Raw genomic sequence first — 20,761 nt, 5'->3', positions numbered from 1 at the left:
CAGAGAAAAGACTCCCGTTAGATCAGTAAATACAGAAGGCAGATGAACTAAGTCCTGCTGTAAGACGATTTCTATATTGGATTTTCTAGTCAGGATGTATTCCTGAACTGTCCATTTAACAAGTTTTACACTGTCATGGAGAGCTGTCTCATGTGGCTTTGTGGCATTTTTTATTCTGTTGTTTTAAGGTACAAGGAAACACATTTTAAAGATTTGTTACTATGCATGGAGACTGCATTTCTACAGGATCACAGTAAGGCGTGGATTTGTTCTTTTGAACTTAAAACAGACATGTAACATTTCCAAAGTCCCTTTCATTGCAAAAGCTTTGACAGTACAGAAGATTCATGCTGGAAAGGATTATCTAATAGATTAAACTGCCCCTTTAGACACAAGCATCCTATAACTGAATGTCCACCGGATTAATCTCAGCTACTCTATTCTTGCAGCAATTACAAAGATAAAAAGAGGAAAGGGGGCAATAGAGGGAGTCTGAGCAGCTTGCTGCAATTAGGGTCTTAGTACTCCCCCAAGGCTCCTGTGTTAGAGCTTGCTCCTGAGTGTAGACAAGAAGGGAGGCGGTGGAACCTTTAAGAGGTGGAGCATAGTGAAAGGTTATAGGTCATTAGGGGTGTGCCTTTGGAGGAGAGGTAGACTCTATATTATCCCTCTGTTTCATTTTTGCCAATGAGGTAAACAGTTTTGCCTTGCCAAACTCTCCTATCATGATTCAATGCACCATCCAGCCTAAAAGGCAGTCAGTTTCTCAAGTCATGGCCAAAAACCCCCAGAACTAAGTCACAATGCACTCTTCCTTTCAGAGAGCTGATTGTTCCAGGGACAGAAAGCTGACTAAACACACAGCTATGTAAAAATAAACTTAAGGGTGGTAATTCTTGCTGGGAATCTTGTTAAAATTTTCAGATAAACAAAAAGAGGTATTTGTCCACAGCTAAGGTTACATCACTTGGTTCTGAAGATGGAAAGAGAGTTGAACAGTCTCTTCGCCCTCCCCAGCTCTGCTGGGGCTGAGGATCATGGCAGAAGCGTCCTCCTGCTTTGTTCCAGAAATAAAATGAGCAGTGGGTGGACCCATTCAGACAGGGCAAGTTGTCTGTATGGTGGCTCTCTTTCTAATGGCCTCTTCTTCAATTAGAAAGTAGAAACAGAGGTTTCTAGAGAACAGATTTGTGCAGACACATAAGCAAAGGACTGAAGGGAAGTGAAGAGATTGCTGTGAGAGCCTCAACACAAACCTTTATTCACACGGTCCTGTCTGGCATTTACACTAATTACACAAGGACTCGTATTGTGCAGGATAACCAGTGTCCCTGTTCACCCTATAACAGTGTGGGGATAATGGGTGGGTTTACTTATCATGGAGGAATGCAGGGAAGCCAAGGGAGGAACTCAAGCCTGCCCTGCAATTAGCAAAGGAACCATTAGTCCATGCAACATACCCTCTGGCAGATGTTTAAACTGGCTTATGCCATCCACCCAGTTCTCACAGGTTTTGGCAAAGTAGTCATATCCATACAGGGCTTCCAGGGGTTTCCTTGCCTTCTCACTCCATTTAGAAACATCTCGGATACCTGAAAAACCAAAGTGTAGATAAGGAGGAGTCTGGTCTCCCACTAAAGTATTACCCAGAAGTAAGCCAAGGGCACCTCTGGGTCTCACGCTCACATCCCTCTGGCTGGGAAAGCTTTCCCCAGCACAGGCCTGGCTCACTCACATCCTCTAGGTCTCTGCTCAGATGTCAGACAGCTCCACCCCCACCCGCATGCCCTCTGTGACTTTCCCTGTCCATCTGCTCTGCTTAGCACTTACCGCTGCTTGGCAGGGCTTTCTGCCTTATGCCTGATTGTCTATCTCTCCCCCCCTTCAGGATGGGGTCCCAGTGCAAGGGTTTTGCTTTATGCCTTGCTGCACATAGACACTCAGCTGAACCTCCCACTAGAATAATATGATAAATCATTAGTGGGTGAATGAAATCAGAATCGAGTTGAACGCTTTCTGCTAAAGTAGCAAGATAAATGGAAACATTTCTCTAATTTGTGTCTCCAGAGTAAAATGACATTATAGTTATTTTTTAGTTCCTAGTTTAGCTCTATTTTCCCCTTTCTTATCATCTTTGTAATCGCTGTAAGAGTAGAGCAGCTAAGATTTAATCCTGGAGACATTCAGTTACAGAATGGTGTAACAGTTTCCTCCAAGGCTGAAACATTTCATCCTGGAGAAAGGTCCCTAAGCAGGAAGGTAAACTACTCAAAAAAGCACCAGGAAGTCCCTGAAACTGACCAGATTCACTAGGGCCCTCCTTGCCAAAGTAAGCAATAAAAGCTGAGATTTCCCGTCAGATTAAAGAAAGCTGAACTGCAAAGAATATTCTCAGAGAAAAGCTGCAAAGAAAACTGAGAGTGACCAGCTGCTTACAAGCAGCAGAAACCAGCCAAATTGCCTAGAAGAGATTTGGACCCACTGAGGCACCTGGCTCACTGAGAAACAAATGAATGGTGCATGTAAGTTCTGTTCAAGAGAATGTGTAGAGATAACAAGTCTAAACTATATTATAAATGATTACTTCATAAGAAAAAATAATAGGCTAACCTCTACGTTTAAAATAAGGCAGCAAATGTGATTTACTCCACCTGATCTTTTCTGTAGTTCCTTTAGCACTGTGATCAAGATACTGGTGCTCTTGAACTTACTAAATGTGGTGTTTGAAAGTATTTAACCTGTGCATTGTTAAGGACACACCACAAAGGTCAGGTGACACCGGTAATACACACTGACATCAGATGGTATTTTCTTCAGAGTACTGACAGCTCCCAGCACCTGGTAGGCTTTCAAGGTATACTCACTGAATGGAAATACTCAAATGTGGGAAATCATTGTGATTTACAGCTAAACTGCATTCTGAAGGAGGTGCCTATCTCTGCCTCTGAAAATTGGTCTAGATGTTCAGAGGGAAGACAGTGTGGGTTGACTGCAGAGACTAGGATGGTTGAACTGCTTGGTAAAAATGTGAAAGATTTCAGAGAGGGGTGTGTTTAAGTTGGTTAAAAAAATTAAGAGGGGGTAGACTTCAGAATAAGTAATGGAAAGTTGGTAGAGTGAGAAAGAGGCTAGCAAGATGTGATGAAAGTCCGGAGGGAAGGAAGTTCAATGGTAAGATATTTGCATTTGTGAAGCTCTATGCTTAATTCCTAGTGCCACTCCTATCCTCTAAAATATAGTAATAGTAAGTTAAAAATTGCTGTGGATACCTGCACTCTGAGCTGCCTGGGAGAACACACCCTGTGAGGGGCCATCATGCAATACAACAACCCCATCTTTCATAGAATATAATTATTAAAACAAATCTTTCACAGGGGCCGGAGCGATGGCTTAGTGGTTAGTGAAGAGCACTGGCTGCTCTTTCAGGGAACCCAGGTTCTATTCCCAGCACTCACATGGCAGCTCTGTAATTCCTCTTCTGGGGGATACGATGCCTCTTCTGTCCTCTGTGGGTACCAGGCATGCATGGATGCAAAACCCTCACAAACATAAAATTTTTAAAAAGTTCTTTTGTATGTTTGAGAAATTGTATATGTGGAAACCAGAGGACAGCATCAAGTGCTATTCCTCTTCAGAAACTACCTGTGATGAGACAAGGCTCAGGGGTAAGGCTCAACTGGCTGGTTATGGAGGCCTATCTGATTTTTTCAGCACTTGAGCATGCACGACAAGAACTTTACCAACTGAGGTTTCTCCCCAAATCCATGAAATGCAATTCTTATTATTTAACAGAGCCACAGTAACTAGTGAACATGTATGAGTGAGTCCATAAGAGAGAGAGCAAACCCTGAGAACAAGGCCAAGGGGGTGGGGGTGACTCAGGGTGGGGCTGCTCCGGAGGTCAGACAGCCATCAGCAAGGAGGAGCCAAGGCCAATCTAAATTCATGCTCATTGTTTCCAGACTAGAGTAACCAGCTGTCACTTGTCATGTGGCCTGTGCAGCTAGCTGTCATTGATTTCATGGGACCTCATCCACTGGACATGGTGGGAGTGTCTCCACCAACATGAGGTAAACCAGTTGTCCATGGGGAAGGGAGTGTACAAACTACCTGGTAGATTTGCCCAACAGTATCTGAATACAATCCAATGGTGGAAACCAGCATAGTTCAATTATGCCAAAAGGGCTGAATTATAATAACTAAATATTATATTTAAAAAAAAAAACCTTTAGGGGCTAGAGAGATGGCTCAGCACTTAAGAGCACTGGCTGCTCTTCCAGAAGACCCAGGTTCAATTCCCAGCATCCACATGACAGCTCATCAATGTCTGTAACTCCAGCTTCAAGAGTTCTGACACATTCATACGGATACATGTAAAATAAAAATAAATAATAAAAAACCTGAAAAATCAATTAGGAAAAACAAATTCCTTGTGATGTGACAGCAGAGAAAAGAGAAGCTTCCAAGAACCCAATGGGTTAGTGCTTAGCACAGTGTCCCCTGCTAAAGCATAGGTACTTCAGCTGGGAACAGAATGAGGTTCTGTTAGTGGATTAATTTATGTAGAGTTTTGAAATGAGAGATGTCTATGGGAATATCAGATCTGCGGTAAACCTTCAGGACCGCAGAGGAAATAGCAAAAGATCTCAGGGCAGGGAAATGCAGCAGCTGTGTGGGGAGCTCGAGGTCTTACAGTGGCTGGGGTGCAGGCTTGGAAGTCAGACGGATTGCATAGGAGTCCCAGTGCCTAGACATACAGTTGTGTGAAACTGGGCAAGTTACTTAACCTCTCTGTGCTAATTTCTGAATCAGAAACTATGAATTATATTAACCTGCTAGAATAAACCGTAAGAAATTACATGGAATTTGCCAACAATGGTGTCTGGCATGTAACAGACTCAAAAAGTTTCTTTTGCATTTACATATTTACTTCTGATAATTTCTTTGAAGAGGAAGTCATTTCTGTCCCAAAGCATAATCACTACCCAAAATTTGTCATTATGCTTCATAGGCAAGTGCCCAGGATAACCAATTGAATCAAACTGTTTGCTGATTCAAAACAGAATTTGGATCCCCAAAGAAACTGATATATCCCCCACCCCTTTCTTTTAGAGCATATAACCCATGCCAAACACTAGATCCATAATGAAAACTTATTTAGTTCAGCACCAAGAAAGTCTACTAAGTTCCTGTTTCCACCAATATATACTTAGATAATGTTGTTTGAATGCGAATAGACCCTAAAAGCTCATCTGCTTGAATACTTGGTCCCCAGCAAGTGGAACTGTTTAGGAAGGATTAGGAGGTGTGGCCTTGTTGGAGGTGGTGTGTACTGAGGGGTGGGTTTTGAGGCTCTAAAAGCCAATATCATTCCCAGTGAGTTCTCTCTGCCTCTTGCTTCTGGATCAGATGTGAGCTCTCAGCTACTGCTCCAGCATCATATCTGCTTGCCTGCTGCCATGCTCCCCACCATGGTGATTATGAACCACAAGCCCCAAATTAAACACTTTCTTTTATAAGTTGCTTCAGTCATGCTGTCAGAAAAGTAACTAAGTAACTAAGATGAAAGATACAGCTTTCACCTTAAGAGTCTTACAGACAGGGCTTGCAGACAGCATCCAAGGTATGGCAGCTGCCTATTCATAAGAAAAGCCACCAGGACTCCTGGTTTCTTGAAACGGCAGAGCGCTGAACTCTACAAATGCTGTGTTCTCCCATGATGACATTTATTGCTAAGTAGGCCCAGTAAAAGAGATTGGAAAGAACTAATGTATACCAGAACAATTAGAACACACTGCAGTGGGGCTGCCAGCATCAGTCTTCACTATGTGACGTATTTTAAGTAAAACAAGAGCACATGGCATGCAGGGATGGCAGCAAGCTGACAGTGAATCTGTTGCCCAACATGGTTTCTTAAGGCAGACAGGCAGGTAGCATACAGAGCATGATAGACACACTGGACAAAGGGATGGTTTGTGTTCTGGGTAGCATGTAGCAGCATCAGGTGTGGCAGAATACACCAACATTTTTCTCACAGTGGCACACAATTTAGGATGTAAGGATTGATTACTCTGGAATTTTCCATTAACAATTTCAGAACACAGCTGAGCGAAGCTACAGAGAATAAAGCCAAGGTAATGGGAGGCTGTGTTCCAATCTGAACCCAGTATGTACTGCGCTCCCAGGTAAATCATTTACTAAGGCAAGACATTTAGCAAGAGGAACACATAGAGAGAAATGACTGAGTTCAGGTTGTAGACATAGTGAGGTATTTATGTGGCAATCAGATAAGAATCACATGAAGAGTCCATTGTGTGGTGCTCAGGAGAAAACAGAAGGGCACAGAGTGGGGACAGCATGGCATGGTGGAGTGCACCTGCAATCTGAGCCACCCCGGGGGCTGAGGCAGGAGGATAGCTCAAGCCCAAGGGCTTGAGGCCAGCATGGGCAACACACTGAGATGCCATCTTTAAAGGTGGGGAAGATGAGGCTGTCAGTCAGCATGTCAGTCCAGATCTGTGGAGTTCACAGGTTAACCAGCCTCAGTTAAGCTGTGAACCTCAAGTTCAGTAGGAGATCCCATTGCAGAAAACAGACATTGGAAGTAGACCTCTAGCCTCCACGTGTACAGCCACATGCCCATGCACCCCCACACTGATGCATGCATGTGTGTGTGTGAGTGACCCCACACAGACATGTACATACACATGCACGCACACACACACACACACACACACACACAGAGTAAAAGAGGAGAGGATCAGAACAGAAAGCAAGGCCAGCTTCAAGGGCCTCAATGATGCTGTCCCAAATATCAAAGTCAGAGAGCAAACAGAGAGGGATGCCAGGACCATGACAGCACAGTGGCCGGAAAGCCAACCCAGAGGGAGCTTGTGAAGAGGGAATGCACTGTACCACGCACAGCAGGAGACTGCTTTCAATGGTTAGAGGGAGGATTGGGGGAGAACACAGAGCAGCCAAGAGCCCAGAGGGTTTGGTTACATGGAAGGCAGTGTCTCCACTGGACTGGTGGGCCAGAGGCCTCCTTGAGAAAGTGGCCAGGGTGGTGAAGGAGGAAATCGGAGGTATCCTGGACAGTTAAGAGTATTGTGGGACAGAGAGAGCTTTCATTTCAGGAAGCAGGGGACACATCAGAGCCATTGTGATGGGAAACCCACTCTTTGGTGACTATGACAAAGGGGTAAAAGGGTGAGAGTGCCTAGGACAAAGTGTCATCGTGTGGGCATGTGCAAAGCATTACAAGGTCCACCAGGGTGAGGGCTGCGGGACACCTCAGAGTATCCTGGGAGCTGCTACGGGGTGACTAATGAGAAGGATGTGGTCGGAGAGAGGGGAAGGTGTACTGAGGAAGGGCAGCCCACAGGAAGACAGAAGAGTTAGAAAACTGGAGTGGAGCCAGACTGAGGAGGGGGGCGGCGCAGCGAAGCTGAGTGGACCTCTTTGAAGTTACTAGGGTTTTTTTAAGTGGGAGATGGAATTACTTGATTTCTGTCCTACAAAGGATTCCACCCCCTCTGGAGGACAGAATATCCCAAGAGGCCAAGGTTCTTAGCAGGAGGGTGAGGGGTGCGGGGGAGGAGGATATAACTCAGGAGTCATTGTGTGGCATGAACAGAACAAAGCCACCAGGAGATGCAAAGGGCAGAGGAAGACTGATCCCTCAAGAGGAGGTAACATGCACTCAGAGGGCGTGGACTGCTAGCTGAATGGCAGAGGAAAGGTGAGTAGAGATGGGGCGGCATTCAACTTTAGAACTTTAGATAGTCCAGATCCGAGGGTGTAACATAAGCCGTAACAAATTAAAAGAATTGAAACCGGACAGATATGTTTCCCAAATCTAAAAGAATTAAATGCTAATAGCAGAAAGATATCTAGGACACCCTAGGTATTTAGAAATTAAACGTTACATTTCTAAATGCCTATAAATGAAGGCAAAGTCTGAGGAGCTATTAGAAAAGATATTTTGAACTATCTTTTGCTGAGTGAAAATATAACACAGTAAAATCTGTAGGTTTTGCGATGGCTAATCTTGGGTGTTAACTTGACCACACCTGGAAGCGACTAAAACCCAAGCTGCTGGACCCTCCTGTGAGGGATTTTCTTAATCAGATCATTGGAAACAGGAAGACCCACTCCACATGTGGGTGGCACCTTCTGATGGCAGCCCAGATAAGAGGACAAGGAAGAAGGAAATTTCTTTGTGCCTGGTTGACTTCACTCTTGCTGGCAAGTCCATCTATCCTACTGCTGGCTGTGCTGGTTGGTTTTATGTCAACTTCACACAATCTAGAGAGTCATTTGGGACGAGGGAACCTCAACTGAGAAAATGCTCTCACCAGACTGCCTGTGGACAGGTGTGTGGTGCATTTTATTGCTTGATGATTGACATGGGAGAGCCTGGCTCGCTGTGGGTGGGACCCCATGAGCTGGTGGTCCTGAGCACTGTAAGTGTACAGACTCAGCAAAGAAAGAGGAAGCCAGTAAGCAGCATCTCCCCCAGGCTTCTGCTTCCATCCCTGCCCCCCAGGTTTCCACCTCAAGTTTTTGCCCTGATTTCTCTCAGGGCAGAGTGTGACCTGAGAGTTGTAAGGTGAAATAGATCCTTTTCTCTTGTAGTTGCTTTTGGTTGTGGTTTTTGCATAGCAATAAGAATCCTAACTAGGATATGGCAGCATTCCCTCCTCAATGTTCAAACCACCTTCTTCGGGATTCCAATGTTGACTGAAGGCCAATGGCTGTTCAAGAATTCTCCAAGCCTTCAGAATGGAACTGCTAAGACACTCAGCCTTGCCAATGGAGACCCTACTAGACACTACTGGATTCTCTGTTGCTCGGGTGTGAGACAGCCCTTGTCGGGCTGCCAAGACTGCTTCCTAATCTGTATCTAATAGGTCTAATCAATCTAATAAATCTTTATATGTACAGGTGCTTAGCTCTAGCAGCTCTAGAGGAAAATTACAGCATTAAATGATATATTAGAAAAGACTAAACATCTCAAATCAATAATCTAAGACTTTTACTCTGAGATTGGAATGAAAAAAGCAAATCAGAACCCAAAGCAAGCAGGAGGAGGACAGAAATAATGGAAGACAGAAAACAAAACCAAGTCAACATTAGAAACAGATGCTTTAAGAGATCAGTGACTGGCTGGGCAAGGAAGATGTGATACAAATGACCAATGTGGACACAGGAGGTATTTCTACAGACCTTACAACTTAAGGCATGACTCAAATGTCTAGAGGGTAGTGAGGGAGCACTACCGATGAGTTAAAAGTAGGGCACTTTGACGATACTATACTTGCTATGGTGGAACCATGCAGCAGAAGACTAGAACGACCACAACGCCACCGGAGTAGAGAGAACACAGACACCTATTTTATAAAGTTATGGGATGGGACACAGTGTAATAAAGAGGAACTGCAGGGAAAGGGGGCAGTATTTTGGAGCAGGAGTAGTGTTTACCCATTGAGGCAGAGATCAAGAGCCCAGGAAGAGAAGTGGAGGATTTGGAAGAAGCAAGGGCACTGGGTGCCAGAGGCAGCGGGGGCTCACGGATGGCAATGGAGGAACAGGCTACTCTAAGCCAGGGTGGTGAGGACAAGTGGAGGCGAGATTAGGGTTGCTCTCTAAGTCATCTGTTACTTAAGAGTTTCAGATTGCTTTAAAAACAGGAAGAGCACAGAGAACTAAGATTCTAGAACAGGATATAGCCTCCAAGTAGTTTACAATGAGAATAGCAGAATACCTGGAAGAGACTTTGCATGTGCTGGGCTCTGCAAACTTTTCTGTCGGGGCCAGGGAGTAAATATTTCAGGCTCCGAAGGCCAAGATATCCATCAAAGACATAATATAGGCAGAGCCGAGGAGAGAAAATGCTGGACCCACTGGGGGCAAACCTCTTCTGTTAGGCCATCTGTAGTTTAGTAGAGACATAGAAAGCTTCTAGTGAGAAAGGAGAGCCATGATAGGTCAGACTGGCAGGGAAGAGTGGTCAGAAGCCCAGGTAGCCGCTCTTTCGCCCCAGTGACCCCTAAGCCCCGGGAACCCCTCCCTCCTTCTGAGAACATGACTCTCCCAATTCAGAAAGGTTGCTAGAAACTAACCAATGCCAAGGCTGGGTGCCTAGCAACTGCCAACACTCCCATAAGCTCTGGCTATGGTACAAGATGGGCAGTAATGCTGGGAGTAGAAGAAAAATGGGGAAGAGTTAGGGTGTAGATGCCCCAGCTTGGTCTCCAACTTATGAGCTAACTTTCATTGGTGCCTCAGATTTGCAAAAGTTGTAGGCTGGAGTTGAACCACAGGCTGGATGGCACTGGCCTCACTCTTGTGCCCCTAAAGACCTAACGGAGAAGCTTAAAGGAGGCCTTAGCCAAGAAAACTGTATAAGTCATTGTAAGCAAAACACAGGTTCATTTTTCAGTGTAGTGCTACCTTAAATAACCATTATATTAATTTATTCATGTATTCATCCATCCATCCATCCATTCATTTATTCATTCATTCATGGTTTTTATTTTGAGACCAGGCCACGCTATATTGCCCATGCTGGCTTCAAACTCAGAAATCTCCAGTCTTGACCTTGTGAGGAGCTAAGACCACAGGCATATGCTACCACAACTGGCTTTTTCATATTACTTAAAATGAGGTTATGAGTAACACTTCACAACACCCCCATCTTCTGCCAAGCTCACTCCCTGAGGTAGTGAGTGTAAATACTGCTGTTGCAGAGCTTCGGCCTGAGTCATGCAAGTTTCACTTCTGGAAATAGAAAACTATCCATTTCTAGGTTGGTTAAATTCAGTGGCTTTTCTGAAAACTCACTCTTCTTTTGACCTTAGAACTGAGAACTGCAAGTGGATGAGACGTGACTTGTCAGCCAACACACATCGAACGAAACAAGAGACGGGAGGGAACGGGAAGGATCATCGTGATTGTGCCTACAGCGGGCAGCACTTACCCTGGTAAATCCTGCTGTCTTCCTCAGTGACATAGGCATTTGCTCCCCAGATCACCATCTTGCGGATATAAGATGGGTACTTTGCAGCAGCGATGAGTGCAGTTATGCCACCATCACTCCAGCCCAGGAGGGAGACCTGCTTGAACTGTAGAGCCTGTGGGTGACACAGCAGGATGCGCAGCACAGTTACCACTGCACTACGCTGAAAGAACCTGGGTGGTGGTGATCAGAGTTCTGTAAGTCTGCCACTTAGATCTGGCATATTAATTAGCTTTGCTACATTGTCATTGTTATAGAACCTTGAGTACATGGTATTTTTTTGACTTATGTGCGAATCATATCTTCTGCCTCTTGGATAAAATGTCCAAGTACTGAATCACTGAATCAGCAGCAATCTGCTGTTATTTGGGTATGGCAAGCACTGTGTGTGTGTTTGTGTGTGTGCACCTGGGTGTGGCTCAGAGGACAATCATGGAGATCGGAAAGGATCTTAAGATAAAATGCATCTGGGTATCTGGTGAAGCCACAGCTGCAGTTGTGGGAAGAACTGGCTAAAGACAAGAGGGAGCACGGTGTCATAGCAAAGCCGTGTCTGTCCTTGGGTGGTGAATCAACCAGGACCCCGAAAATGTGATCAGCAGAGAAAGTTGACAGAGCATGGCGAAGAGGCTTCTGGAAATAAAACACTGTCTGAAAAGATTAAAGTCAAGGAACTAGCAAATGTTAGCCAGGACTCTTGCTGGTGCCACCCCACATGTACAAACAACCTCTGGCTAATCTTTTGACATTAATATGCAGAATGAGAATCTGTATTATCTATAGCCTAGCACACTGCCCTCCTGGACTCATTTACCAGGAGACAGACCCAGGATATAAACAACATTGCTCGTAATCACAAAATTGACAAATGTCCATGAGCAACTTATAACAAAACATAGCTCAAAATTCATCATTTACCAGCTCAAAATTCACAATTTACCAGTAGATGATGCGTGGAATAAACCAGTGGATACATCCAGTGAAACACAGCAGCTCTCTTGATCCTGCTGGGGTTATACAATCTATACACAGCCACACCTCACCAGGGATGCCTTGTAACGTATGGTACCAAGAGCTATACACATACGCTACACACATACGTGAAGTATAGAGCAGATACCTTGGACAGGAGATAGGTTAACAGTTGGGGTGGGGTGGGGTGGAGCCAGAATGGCAGAGCAGCATCACACTTTACTGGACCACTCAGAATATCATGGGATTTAAAACTCATGACAGAGTGCTACAGATAACATTAATGAACTTGCATTTTAGAAAGACAGAAGGAAATGTTTCAGAAGTTTTTCTCATGAGGAAATGATAAATGTTGGGGACAGGACTGGGGAGACAGTGTTGTTGGCAAAGGGCTTGTGGCACATGCATGGGGATCTGGGGTCTCTCTCAGGACACATGTAGAAAGCTAGACACAGTGGTGCATGCATGCAATCCCAGCTTTGAGGAGGTGGGGACAGGAGGATTTCTAGCCATCCAGCCTAGCCTACTTGGGGAATCTTCAGGCCAATGAGTGACCTTGTTTCAAAAAACAAGGCACAAAGCAACTAAGCAACAATGGTTGATGAGTCAGACATGTTTAACCTGGTTTGGACATTATGCAGTATAGACATATACTGGAACCTTACTTAACTCTTTGGCATGTACAATTTTTTTAAATGTATTAATGTATAAGCTAAAAGTAAACTTAATTTAAAGTACAAAACATTACAACTATGAATGAATTATTTCTGGAATTTTCCAGACCACAGTTGGCAATAGATAAGTGGAGCCACAGCGAGTGGGAGCATAGACAGGGGCCAATGGCAGTGAGCATGTTCATCCGGAAAGGAACAGCAAACCAGAAGGATGTGATATCATCAGCACTACACCCCTGTAAGCCCAGAACTTTGGACAGAGGCTACCCTGTTACACAGTGAGCTTGAGGCTAGCCAGGGCTACCTAGCAAGATTCTGCCTCAGAATATCCAAATAACCAAATAAAATACTGTGTTTGCTAGAAAGCTCTGACTCCTTATCTGGGCCTAAACAATAATTAAAGGCAGGACAAAAGCTGGAGGTTTCCATCTTCCTTTTGTATCTTCTTTACTTTGGGTTGGATTCCAGCTCAACTCTGCAGGTAGGCATGTTAAGCATTCAAGGACTGTCTGTCTAAAGGCTGGTGCTACCTAAGCGATCTTAACCCCTATACTGGCTAGTTTTATGTCACCTTGACACAAGCTTAAAGTCAACAGAGAGGAGGCATCTTCAGTGGAGAAAATGCCTCCATAATATGGGGCTATAGGCAACCTGTAAGGCAGTTTCTAACTAGTGATTGGAGAGGGAGGGCCTAGCCCACTGTGGGCGGTGCTATTCCTAGGCTGGAGGTTTTAAAGGAAGACAGGCTGAGCAAGCCATGAGGAGCAAGCCAGTAAGCAGCACCCCTCCATGGCCTCTGCTTCAGTTTCTGCTTCTAGATTTCTGCACTGCTTTAGTCCCTGTCCTGACTTCCTTTGATGATGAACTGTGACGTAGAAGTGTAAGCCAAATAAACTCCTTCCCCTGTTGCTTTGGTCATGGTGTTTCATCACAACAATGGTAACCCTGCTAGGATAATCCCATCAAGGCTGAAGGCACGGGCACCAGCAGCGGTGGCACCTTTCCGTTGCCTTTCTCAATGTCCTGTTCCAGACATGGTTCTCAGCCTGAAGTCAGCTTGGATTGCAGGAGTGGCAGAGCCTTACAGACAAGTCACCCTGTGAGATGACTCCTGAGCGTCAACAGTCATGACTTCCTCAGGCTACCCTGCAGAACCAGAACCGAGGTAACACCAGACCACACCTTGACCAGGACTGCTTAATTCTGTAGACTTCTTGCCACCTCTGCAGTTCTTGCTCTCCCTGAACCTAAAGCTCATGTCAGTACCCTGAAGATGGTCCAAAGGGCTTACTTTCCGTCTTCTCCAAATGGCAGTTTTGGTTTTAGAACACGTTCCTGTCTCTTCACCAGCATTTCTTGTTGCTTTTTTTGGGTGGAACCTCTCGTTTAGGACTCCATTTTCATCTGTATAAAGCTGTGTATGGTGTGGTGTTGTAGGCCTGCAATCCTAGTATGTCAGAGGCTGAAGCAGAAGGGTTGAGATCTCAAGGCCTGTTAAGACTATACAATGAAAATCAAAGTAACACAAAACAAAACTAAAACTGCACTTATGCCAGGAGACTGGTGGGAAAGGCAGAGCCTTGGTGTCTTGGCAGTAGCATCATTAGATAGCTGGGCTCTGTTTTTACTTGGTCCTTTAGTTCTTCCTTATATTAGACTTACTTGGTATTGCCTTTGTAAGAAGAAAGAACACCAGGAATTAGAACAAATAAAGATGGGCCCAGTCATCTCTCCCCACTCCAGCACTTCTCTGGGTCTCACCTTCATCAAGTCAACAGCATCCTTTGCATCCCTTTCAAAAAAATCCCGTGGAAAATCTCGATCTGGGGGTCTGGAATGTCCATATCCTCGAGGGTCCCAGGCCACCAATGTGAAGCGCTTCTTATTTAGGCTCTGAAGCTGAGGTGCAAAATCGGTCTTTCCGCTACCTGAAAACACCCACTGGGTTACGGTCCACTGAATGTTCTCAGCATAGCCAACACCAGAGCAAAATAGAAGCAGTAACAATTTTAAAAGACAGTTCTTGGTGCTCTTCAAAATTAACCAGAAAAACCCCTGGTTGGGGTGGGGAGCTGTGTTGCAATGGCTCCACACAGAGGCGCATTTCCAAGCCTGATGGAGTTAGGACCTGTCTCCGATCTCCCTCTAGTGGTAATTTTGAGGAAGACACAGGCCCAGAGCGAGGCTCGGGACCAGTATTTTTGAGGCGCTTTTGACAGCCTTACAGTTTAGTCTTCCTATGCCTCCTTTGGAAGGATTAACTAAACCTTACTGAAATAAACTTTCAAATTTGATAGTTTCTGGGTATTAGCTCTCTAAGGATTTAGAAATGATGGAGATCCCAATGGCATACTGGGAGAAGTCTCATATTCCAGATGTTTTCAATTAAGCTAATATAAATGCCTTTTAAGAGTAAGTAGAAGTAAATTAAAACCCTGAAACGTGTGTGTTTAAGAAATCAAACTGTATTTTATCAAACCAGCACGAAGGGGCCTATGCCAAGAGCCTATGATGGCCCTGTCAATCCCCACCAGCTCAGCCACCGGAGATGTGGTGTGCTCACATCCATCTTGTGTGTGTGTGTGTGTGTGTGTGTGTGTGTGTGTGTGTGTGTGTGTGTTTGTAAGGTCACATACTAAGAGCTCTGTCCAGGGAAAAGTCCGCACTGACTGAGCAGTTTGTTTGATTTCTAAGCACTCAGAACTCGGGCCACAAATATACAGCCAGACAAGTTCACTTACTATCTAGGTCCATCACATAAATCATTTAAAAACCCACGCCAAAAGCAGGTCAATGATTGCCAGCCCTTGTCTCCGGCTCTCTCACAGGAGTTTCTTGTATGTCCTTGAACTAGAAGTATCCTAAAGGAGGGCAAAAAGTAAGGGGTTGGAGGAGTGGTGAGGTCAAGCTAGAATAACAGTTTCACCAATGAGGAAACATTTGCTTTCTAACACTGGGCATGCACTCGGAAACTAGGGCCAAGAGCACTAAAACCTTAAACAAATATTTAGGGAACAGACATAATTATCAATACATGATTCTGCGGGGCACATGGGAAACTAGGAGACAAGGTAGGGGAGAGACTCCCACTGCTCCATTTTAAAGCTTTGGGATCATGCCAATACTTTCCAGAAATGAAAAAAAAATGATACTGGCGGATGCTTTGTGTAGTTAATGCCACAGTCTTAGAGTAATTTAAAACCATCTCTAATACAGTAAACTGCTTTTGCTGATGGTTTAACTGGACACCAGCTTTTGGAGTCCCCTTGGATACCAGACAAACTAACTGGGAGGGCTGACCATCACCTTACTGTCTTCACCATCTGCTCCTTCTTTGGACCCCAGTTTCCTTGACCCCTCTAGTCCTCCCGAGTAATAGGACACCATTTTCACAGTGTGTTTAAATGGGGGAAGAAATTAATACAGTAGAAAGTTATTTACTTTTCTAGATCATTCAACTTTGAGCAAGGCAAATAGTCCTTAAGAGTTTTTTAGCAAGCGCAAACACGAATGAATGATGGATGCTTGGCATCTAGCATCGAGATCCATCACGGAGAATCTACAGCGTGCAGAAGCAGTCCATGAGAATCCACACATACCCAACATCCCAGGAAGCAGGAGGATCGCATGTTCCCCTTCTCCCACGCGCTGGTAATGCAGGTGAACGCCATTCACAGCCACCTTGGCAGAAGTTACTGCAGTGCTGGAAGAGAGAAGAATTCCGGAGGAAGACCTATTTACCATGCCAAACTGGTATATTTAATATTTACTATGACAGGGTATCATGCGTGAGTTAGCATCAGTACCCACTCGAGCACACATCACTGCTTTGGTTTGTGCCTCAGTTTTCCCATCCAGGTTGTGTCTTCATAACAGACTGCAAATCTGAACAGTGACTTCCTGTTTTGACCCACTCTGGCACCCGGGAGCTTGCCCTCTGACCTAGTTAGATTTTTTTTTTCTTCTTCTGGTCAACTTGACGCAAACCTGGGTCCTCTTAGAAAAAAGGAACTTCGATTGCCAAAATGCCTCCGTTAGATTGGCCCAGAGGCTAGTCTATGGGACATTTTTAAACAGTTATGACTGATGTGGGAGAGCCTAGCCCACTGCAGGTGATGCTATTCTTAGTCAGGCGGTTCTGGGTTGTACTAGAAGACAGGCTGGTCAAGCAGCCTTTGTCCATGGCCTCTGCTTCAGCCCTTGACCTTATGACATTCCTGGTCACTCCACTCCCATGATAGAGGGTGGTGACAAGAAGGATATGGGGAGGGGGCATGCCAGGACAGAAGAATTGCTCTTCTTCTTGTGGATTGGCAGTGAATTTAAGCCAACCACTGACTTGCTTTTCCTTCTACATACCTGATCCCATTTCTGTCCTTGGTCAAAATGATTATCAAAATGTGGTACTTTTAAAAAAAACCAAGGTTTTGCTTCCCTGTGCTGGTTTTATCTGATTCACTAAGTTCAAGTATAAACAACACAAGCTGGGCATAGTGGCACACATGAAGTCCCAGCACTTGGAGGGTAGAGAAAAGAGGATTACACAAGTTCAAAGTCAGCTTAGGATATGTAGGGAGACTCTGTCTTAAACAGTAGCAATAAAATCAGTAAAGAATGTGTGGTGGTTTGAATATGCTTGGCCCAAGGAGTGGCACTATTGGGAGGTGTGGCAATATTGGAATAGGTGTGGCTTTGTTGGAGGATGTGTCTTACTGTGGGAGTGGGTTTTGAGGTCCAGACCCTGCCATGCCTCCCACCATGACAAAAATGGACTGAACCTCTGAAATTGTAAGCCAGCCTCAATTAAATGTTGTCCCTTATAGGAGTTGCCTAGGTCATGCTGTCTCTTCACAACAATGAAACCCTAACTAAGACAGAATGTATGGTGAAGCTTGCTTTTAATCCTAGCACCAGGGAGGCAAAGACAGGCAATTCAAGGCCAGCCTGGTCTACAGAGTAAGCTACACAACAGCAAGGGCTACATTGAGATATCCTGTCTCAGGAAAAAAAAAAAAAAAAAAAGAATGTGGGTACGTGAGAATATGTGTCGAACATTGGTACATCTAATATAAGCATATAAATGTTCTTCTCTTGGATATTGTATGACAAAATTGGGAAATAAGAAGGCCTAACGTAAGCTCATCTACACAAACATCAGAGGGGCAATAATAAAGCCAATGTTGCCAATTTGTTTTTGTTAACATCCTATTCCCCTGGAGAATTGAGCTTTATTGTTAGCAAGGCTTTAAGCATTTTAGAATCAAGACAGGAGCAGAAAACATGTTTTCTACCGACAAAGACACACTTCAACACAGTTCACTTATGGGCACATCTGCTTTGCTCCCGGCCCAGCAGCCGAGAAGACAAAACGGAGAGGATTTGGTCAGGGAGGGTTGGTTTAGGCTGGAGGCACCTGGGCCAGATAAAGTTTCCTTTCTCTGTTTCCTGTTTCTGATATTAAATGAAGCAGCTGACTGGTGTTTACTGGGCTCAGGTTAGCAGTAAAGCACAAAGTACCATCTCCTCCTTCCATTGTTCCTCAAGCACAGGAGCTCTTTCAGGGTCTTCCTTCCCTGCAGGACCAAGAACATGCTTGTCAAAGCCATCGTGCGCTATGCAGGTGTTCTGTGCAAAGGAAACCCTTCCCCCATCATCCTCAGTGCACAGAGTCAGTGGCTTTTGGGGACTGGTGTTGCTGCCAGAGCCCTGAGCATCACTGCCTCTCCCTGGAGCACTGGTTCACAGAGGCATCTTTCCTTCAGCCCATTTGATCATACCCGAGCCTCTGGCAAAAACAGCAACAGCAACAGCAGCAGCAGCAGCAGCAACAACAACAACAATGAAAATCTAACTTCTTCCTGCGTCTGGCTGGATCTAAGGTTTGGTTGGCCATTCCAGATTTCTTTCTAAATTATCACCACCTAGCAGCAGTATAGGGACATCAGGTAGCCAGAGTTCAGCTTACTAGAGACTCTGCGGCAGGGAAGGATATGCATAGGCTTGGAACTGGCTTTGGTGGAGGGAACAAGAGAGCTCATGTCAGGTTGGGCAGCAGTGACTGAGAGGAGAGAAAAGTCTCTTTTGTGAAGAAATAACAAAGAAGGATAAAAATCTACATAAGAGCAATGCAGGAGAGCATCGTTGGGAGGCCACATGGCATGCTCGTAAGCAGAATGAGAGGACAGAGGGACAAGAGTAGGGACTGGATGATGTGGGCTTCTGCTGTACGTGTAATCGGTCCCTGGTGCTTAATCTTAGGCATCCAGTGTGCTATCACACCAGAGGGACACGCACCACTCCAGTCCATCCTGCCAAGCACCACTTCTATGCTCCAGGGCTGGGGAGGAGGCAGAGAATTATTTACAAACAAGATTATTAAATATTAATAAATTCTTCATTTCCAGTAGAAGGAAAGGTTTGTATTTAATCACAGAGTGACTGAAAACTGTTTTATTTCTATAGAAATACATGATGAATCACTTGGGGTCATGTCAAGCCCAAAGCATTGGCTCTGGTTTGTGAGGAGGTCGCTTTGACTGTGGTCAGGCCTCTTGTAAACAGGAAAGGGTCGGGCATACAGCTCAAGCCTTTGAGGGCCCTAATGCTTGCTACTTCTGGAACCACATTCAGTACTGGATTTCTCAAACTCTCGTGTAGGAATAAGGACAGAAACCCTCAGAAAGCTTAAAGAACAAGCGACCCCCCCTTTTTTTGGGGCAGTCAGAGTTCTTTTCTGCCCCTTCCCTCCCATTCTCCCAACAACCTGTCTTCTCACTATGGGATCTGAAGCAGGCGTGCTTATGAGATTGTGTTGTGTTTTACAAACACCCATGACTAGGACAATCCCAAGAAACTCGCAAAACTCAGAAACTCTGGGCACAGCCCTGTAGCTGCTTCCAAAGTCACACCTTGCAGGACACTAAAGGCATGTCCTTCCTCCTGAAGCTTGAAGGCTAGCAGGAGATGGGCAGATAGGACTAGCCACTAGTTCCTTGTGTGCATGTGTGGGGCCTTTCAGGTAAAGGTGGAGGTGGTGGAGACCCTGGGTTGTGGGTGCAACACACCAAGTTCAGCTTACCAGCACCAACATCTCTTTTCTCCTGTTATTTCAGCAGGGCTCAACATTTGAATTCAAATCACTGACCAGCCTTCTAACTCCATGAGCCCAGGCTGCCACAATCTAAACAGGAAGTAGGCAACTGTATTTTAAAAATTTCTTCAGGAGAGTCCGACAAGACAGTCCAGCAAGGTTGAGTTGATTTTTTAAAGAACACCAGAAGAATCACTTTTAAGAGGCCTCCAAAGTGTACCTTCCTGTCTCCTGTTGTCCTTGTCTCCGTTCCCTGGGTGTCGAGACCTGTGATGTTTTATATGGTACTGGGGAGGGGGGTCCTACTCCCTTCAAACAGGGAGAGATGATTATGTAGGAAGGCTAGAGCATAAGGGCTTGGGGCAAATAGGTAAATCAAGTCAAGTGCTTACTACCATGTGTCTGCACTTTCATAAGTTCTTTACCTACCTAATTCATTTCTGAGCAGCACAGCACAGTTAACCTAACATTACCACAGAGAGGCCACAAGTTGGTGGGAAAGCTAATTTGATAATCACAGGATTAGATAACCCAGCCCAAGATGAGCATCTGAGGGTCTGACCCAGAGTTTTGGCTTCAGCACTGGGCTGGCTAATCTCATGTTTACTTGACACACAAACTAGAGTTGTGAGAAAGGAGGGGGACCTTAACTGAGAAACCATATCCATAAGATCCCACTGTAAGGCATTTTGTTAATTAGTGATTGATGGAGGAGGGCCCAGCCCATGGCAGGTGGTGCCATCTCTGGGCTGGTGACCTGGGTTCTGTAAGAACACAGGCTGAGCAAGCCACGAGGAGCATGCAAGTAAGCAGCACCCCTCCATGGCCTCTGCATTAGCTCCTGGCCTCCAGGTTCCTGCCCTGCTTGAGTTCCTGTGCTGACTGCCTTTGATGATCAACTGTGACATGGAAGCATAAGCTGAATAAACCCTTTCCTCCCCAATTTGCATTTTGGTCATAGAAGCAATAGAAAGCCTAACTAAGTGAGCACCTCACTTCGAGATG

The 20,761-nt window shown here is 45.1% G+C and overlaps 1 protein-coding gene across 1 annotated transcript in view; it reads right to left on the bottom strand.

The window, feature by feature from the left end:
- Positions 1-20,761, bottom strand: part of Bphl (biphenyl hydrolase like) — a 35,473-nt gene that overhangs the window by 12,269 nt on the left and 2,443 nt on the right. The window contains exons 2-5 of the mRNA XM_021180335.2: positions 16,266-16,369; positions 14,428-14,594; positions 10,982-11,135; positions 1,461-1,592 (exon numbers count right to left, since the gene is read on the bottom strand). Of these exons, the coding sequence (XP_021035994.1) occupies positions 1,461-1,592; positions 10,982-11,135; positions 14,428-14,594; positions 16,266-16,369 (557 nt within the window). The remainder of the gene's footprint in view (positions 1-1,460; positions 1,593-10,981; positions 11,136-14,427; positions 14,595-16,265; positions 16,370-20,761) is intronic.

This window comes from Mus caroli, chromosome 13, assembly GCF_900094665.2.
Source record: "Mus caroli chromosome 13, CAROLI_EIJ_v1.1, whole genome shotgun sequence".
Classification (NCBI taxonomy): Eukaryota; Metazoa; Chordata; class Mammalia; order Rodentia; family Muridae; genus Mus; species Mus caroli.
This window is presented reverse-complemented; position numbering and strand designations above follow the sequence as displayed.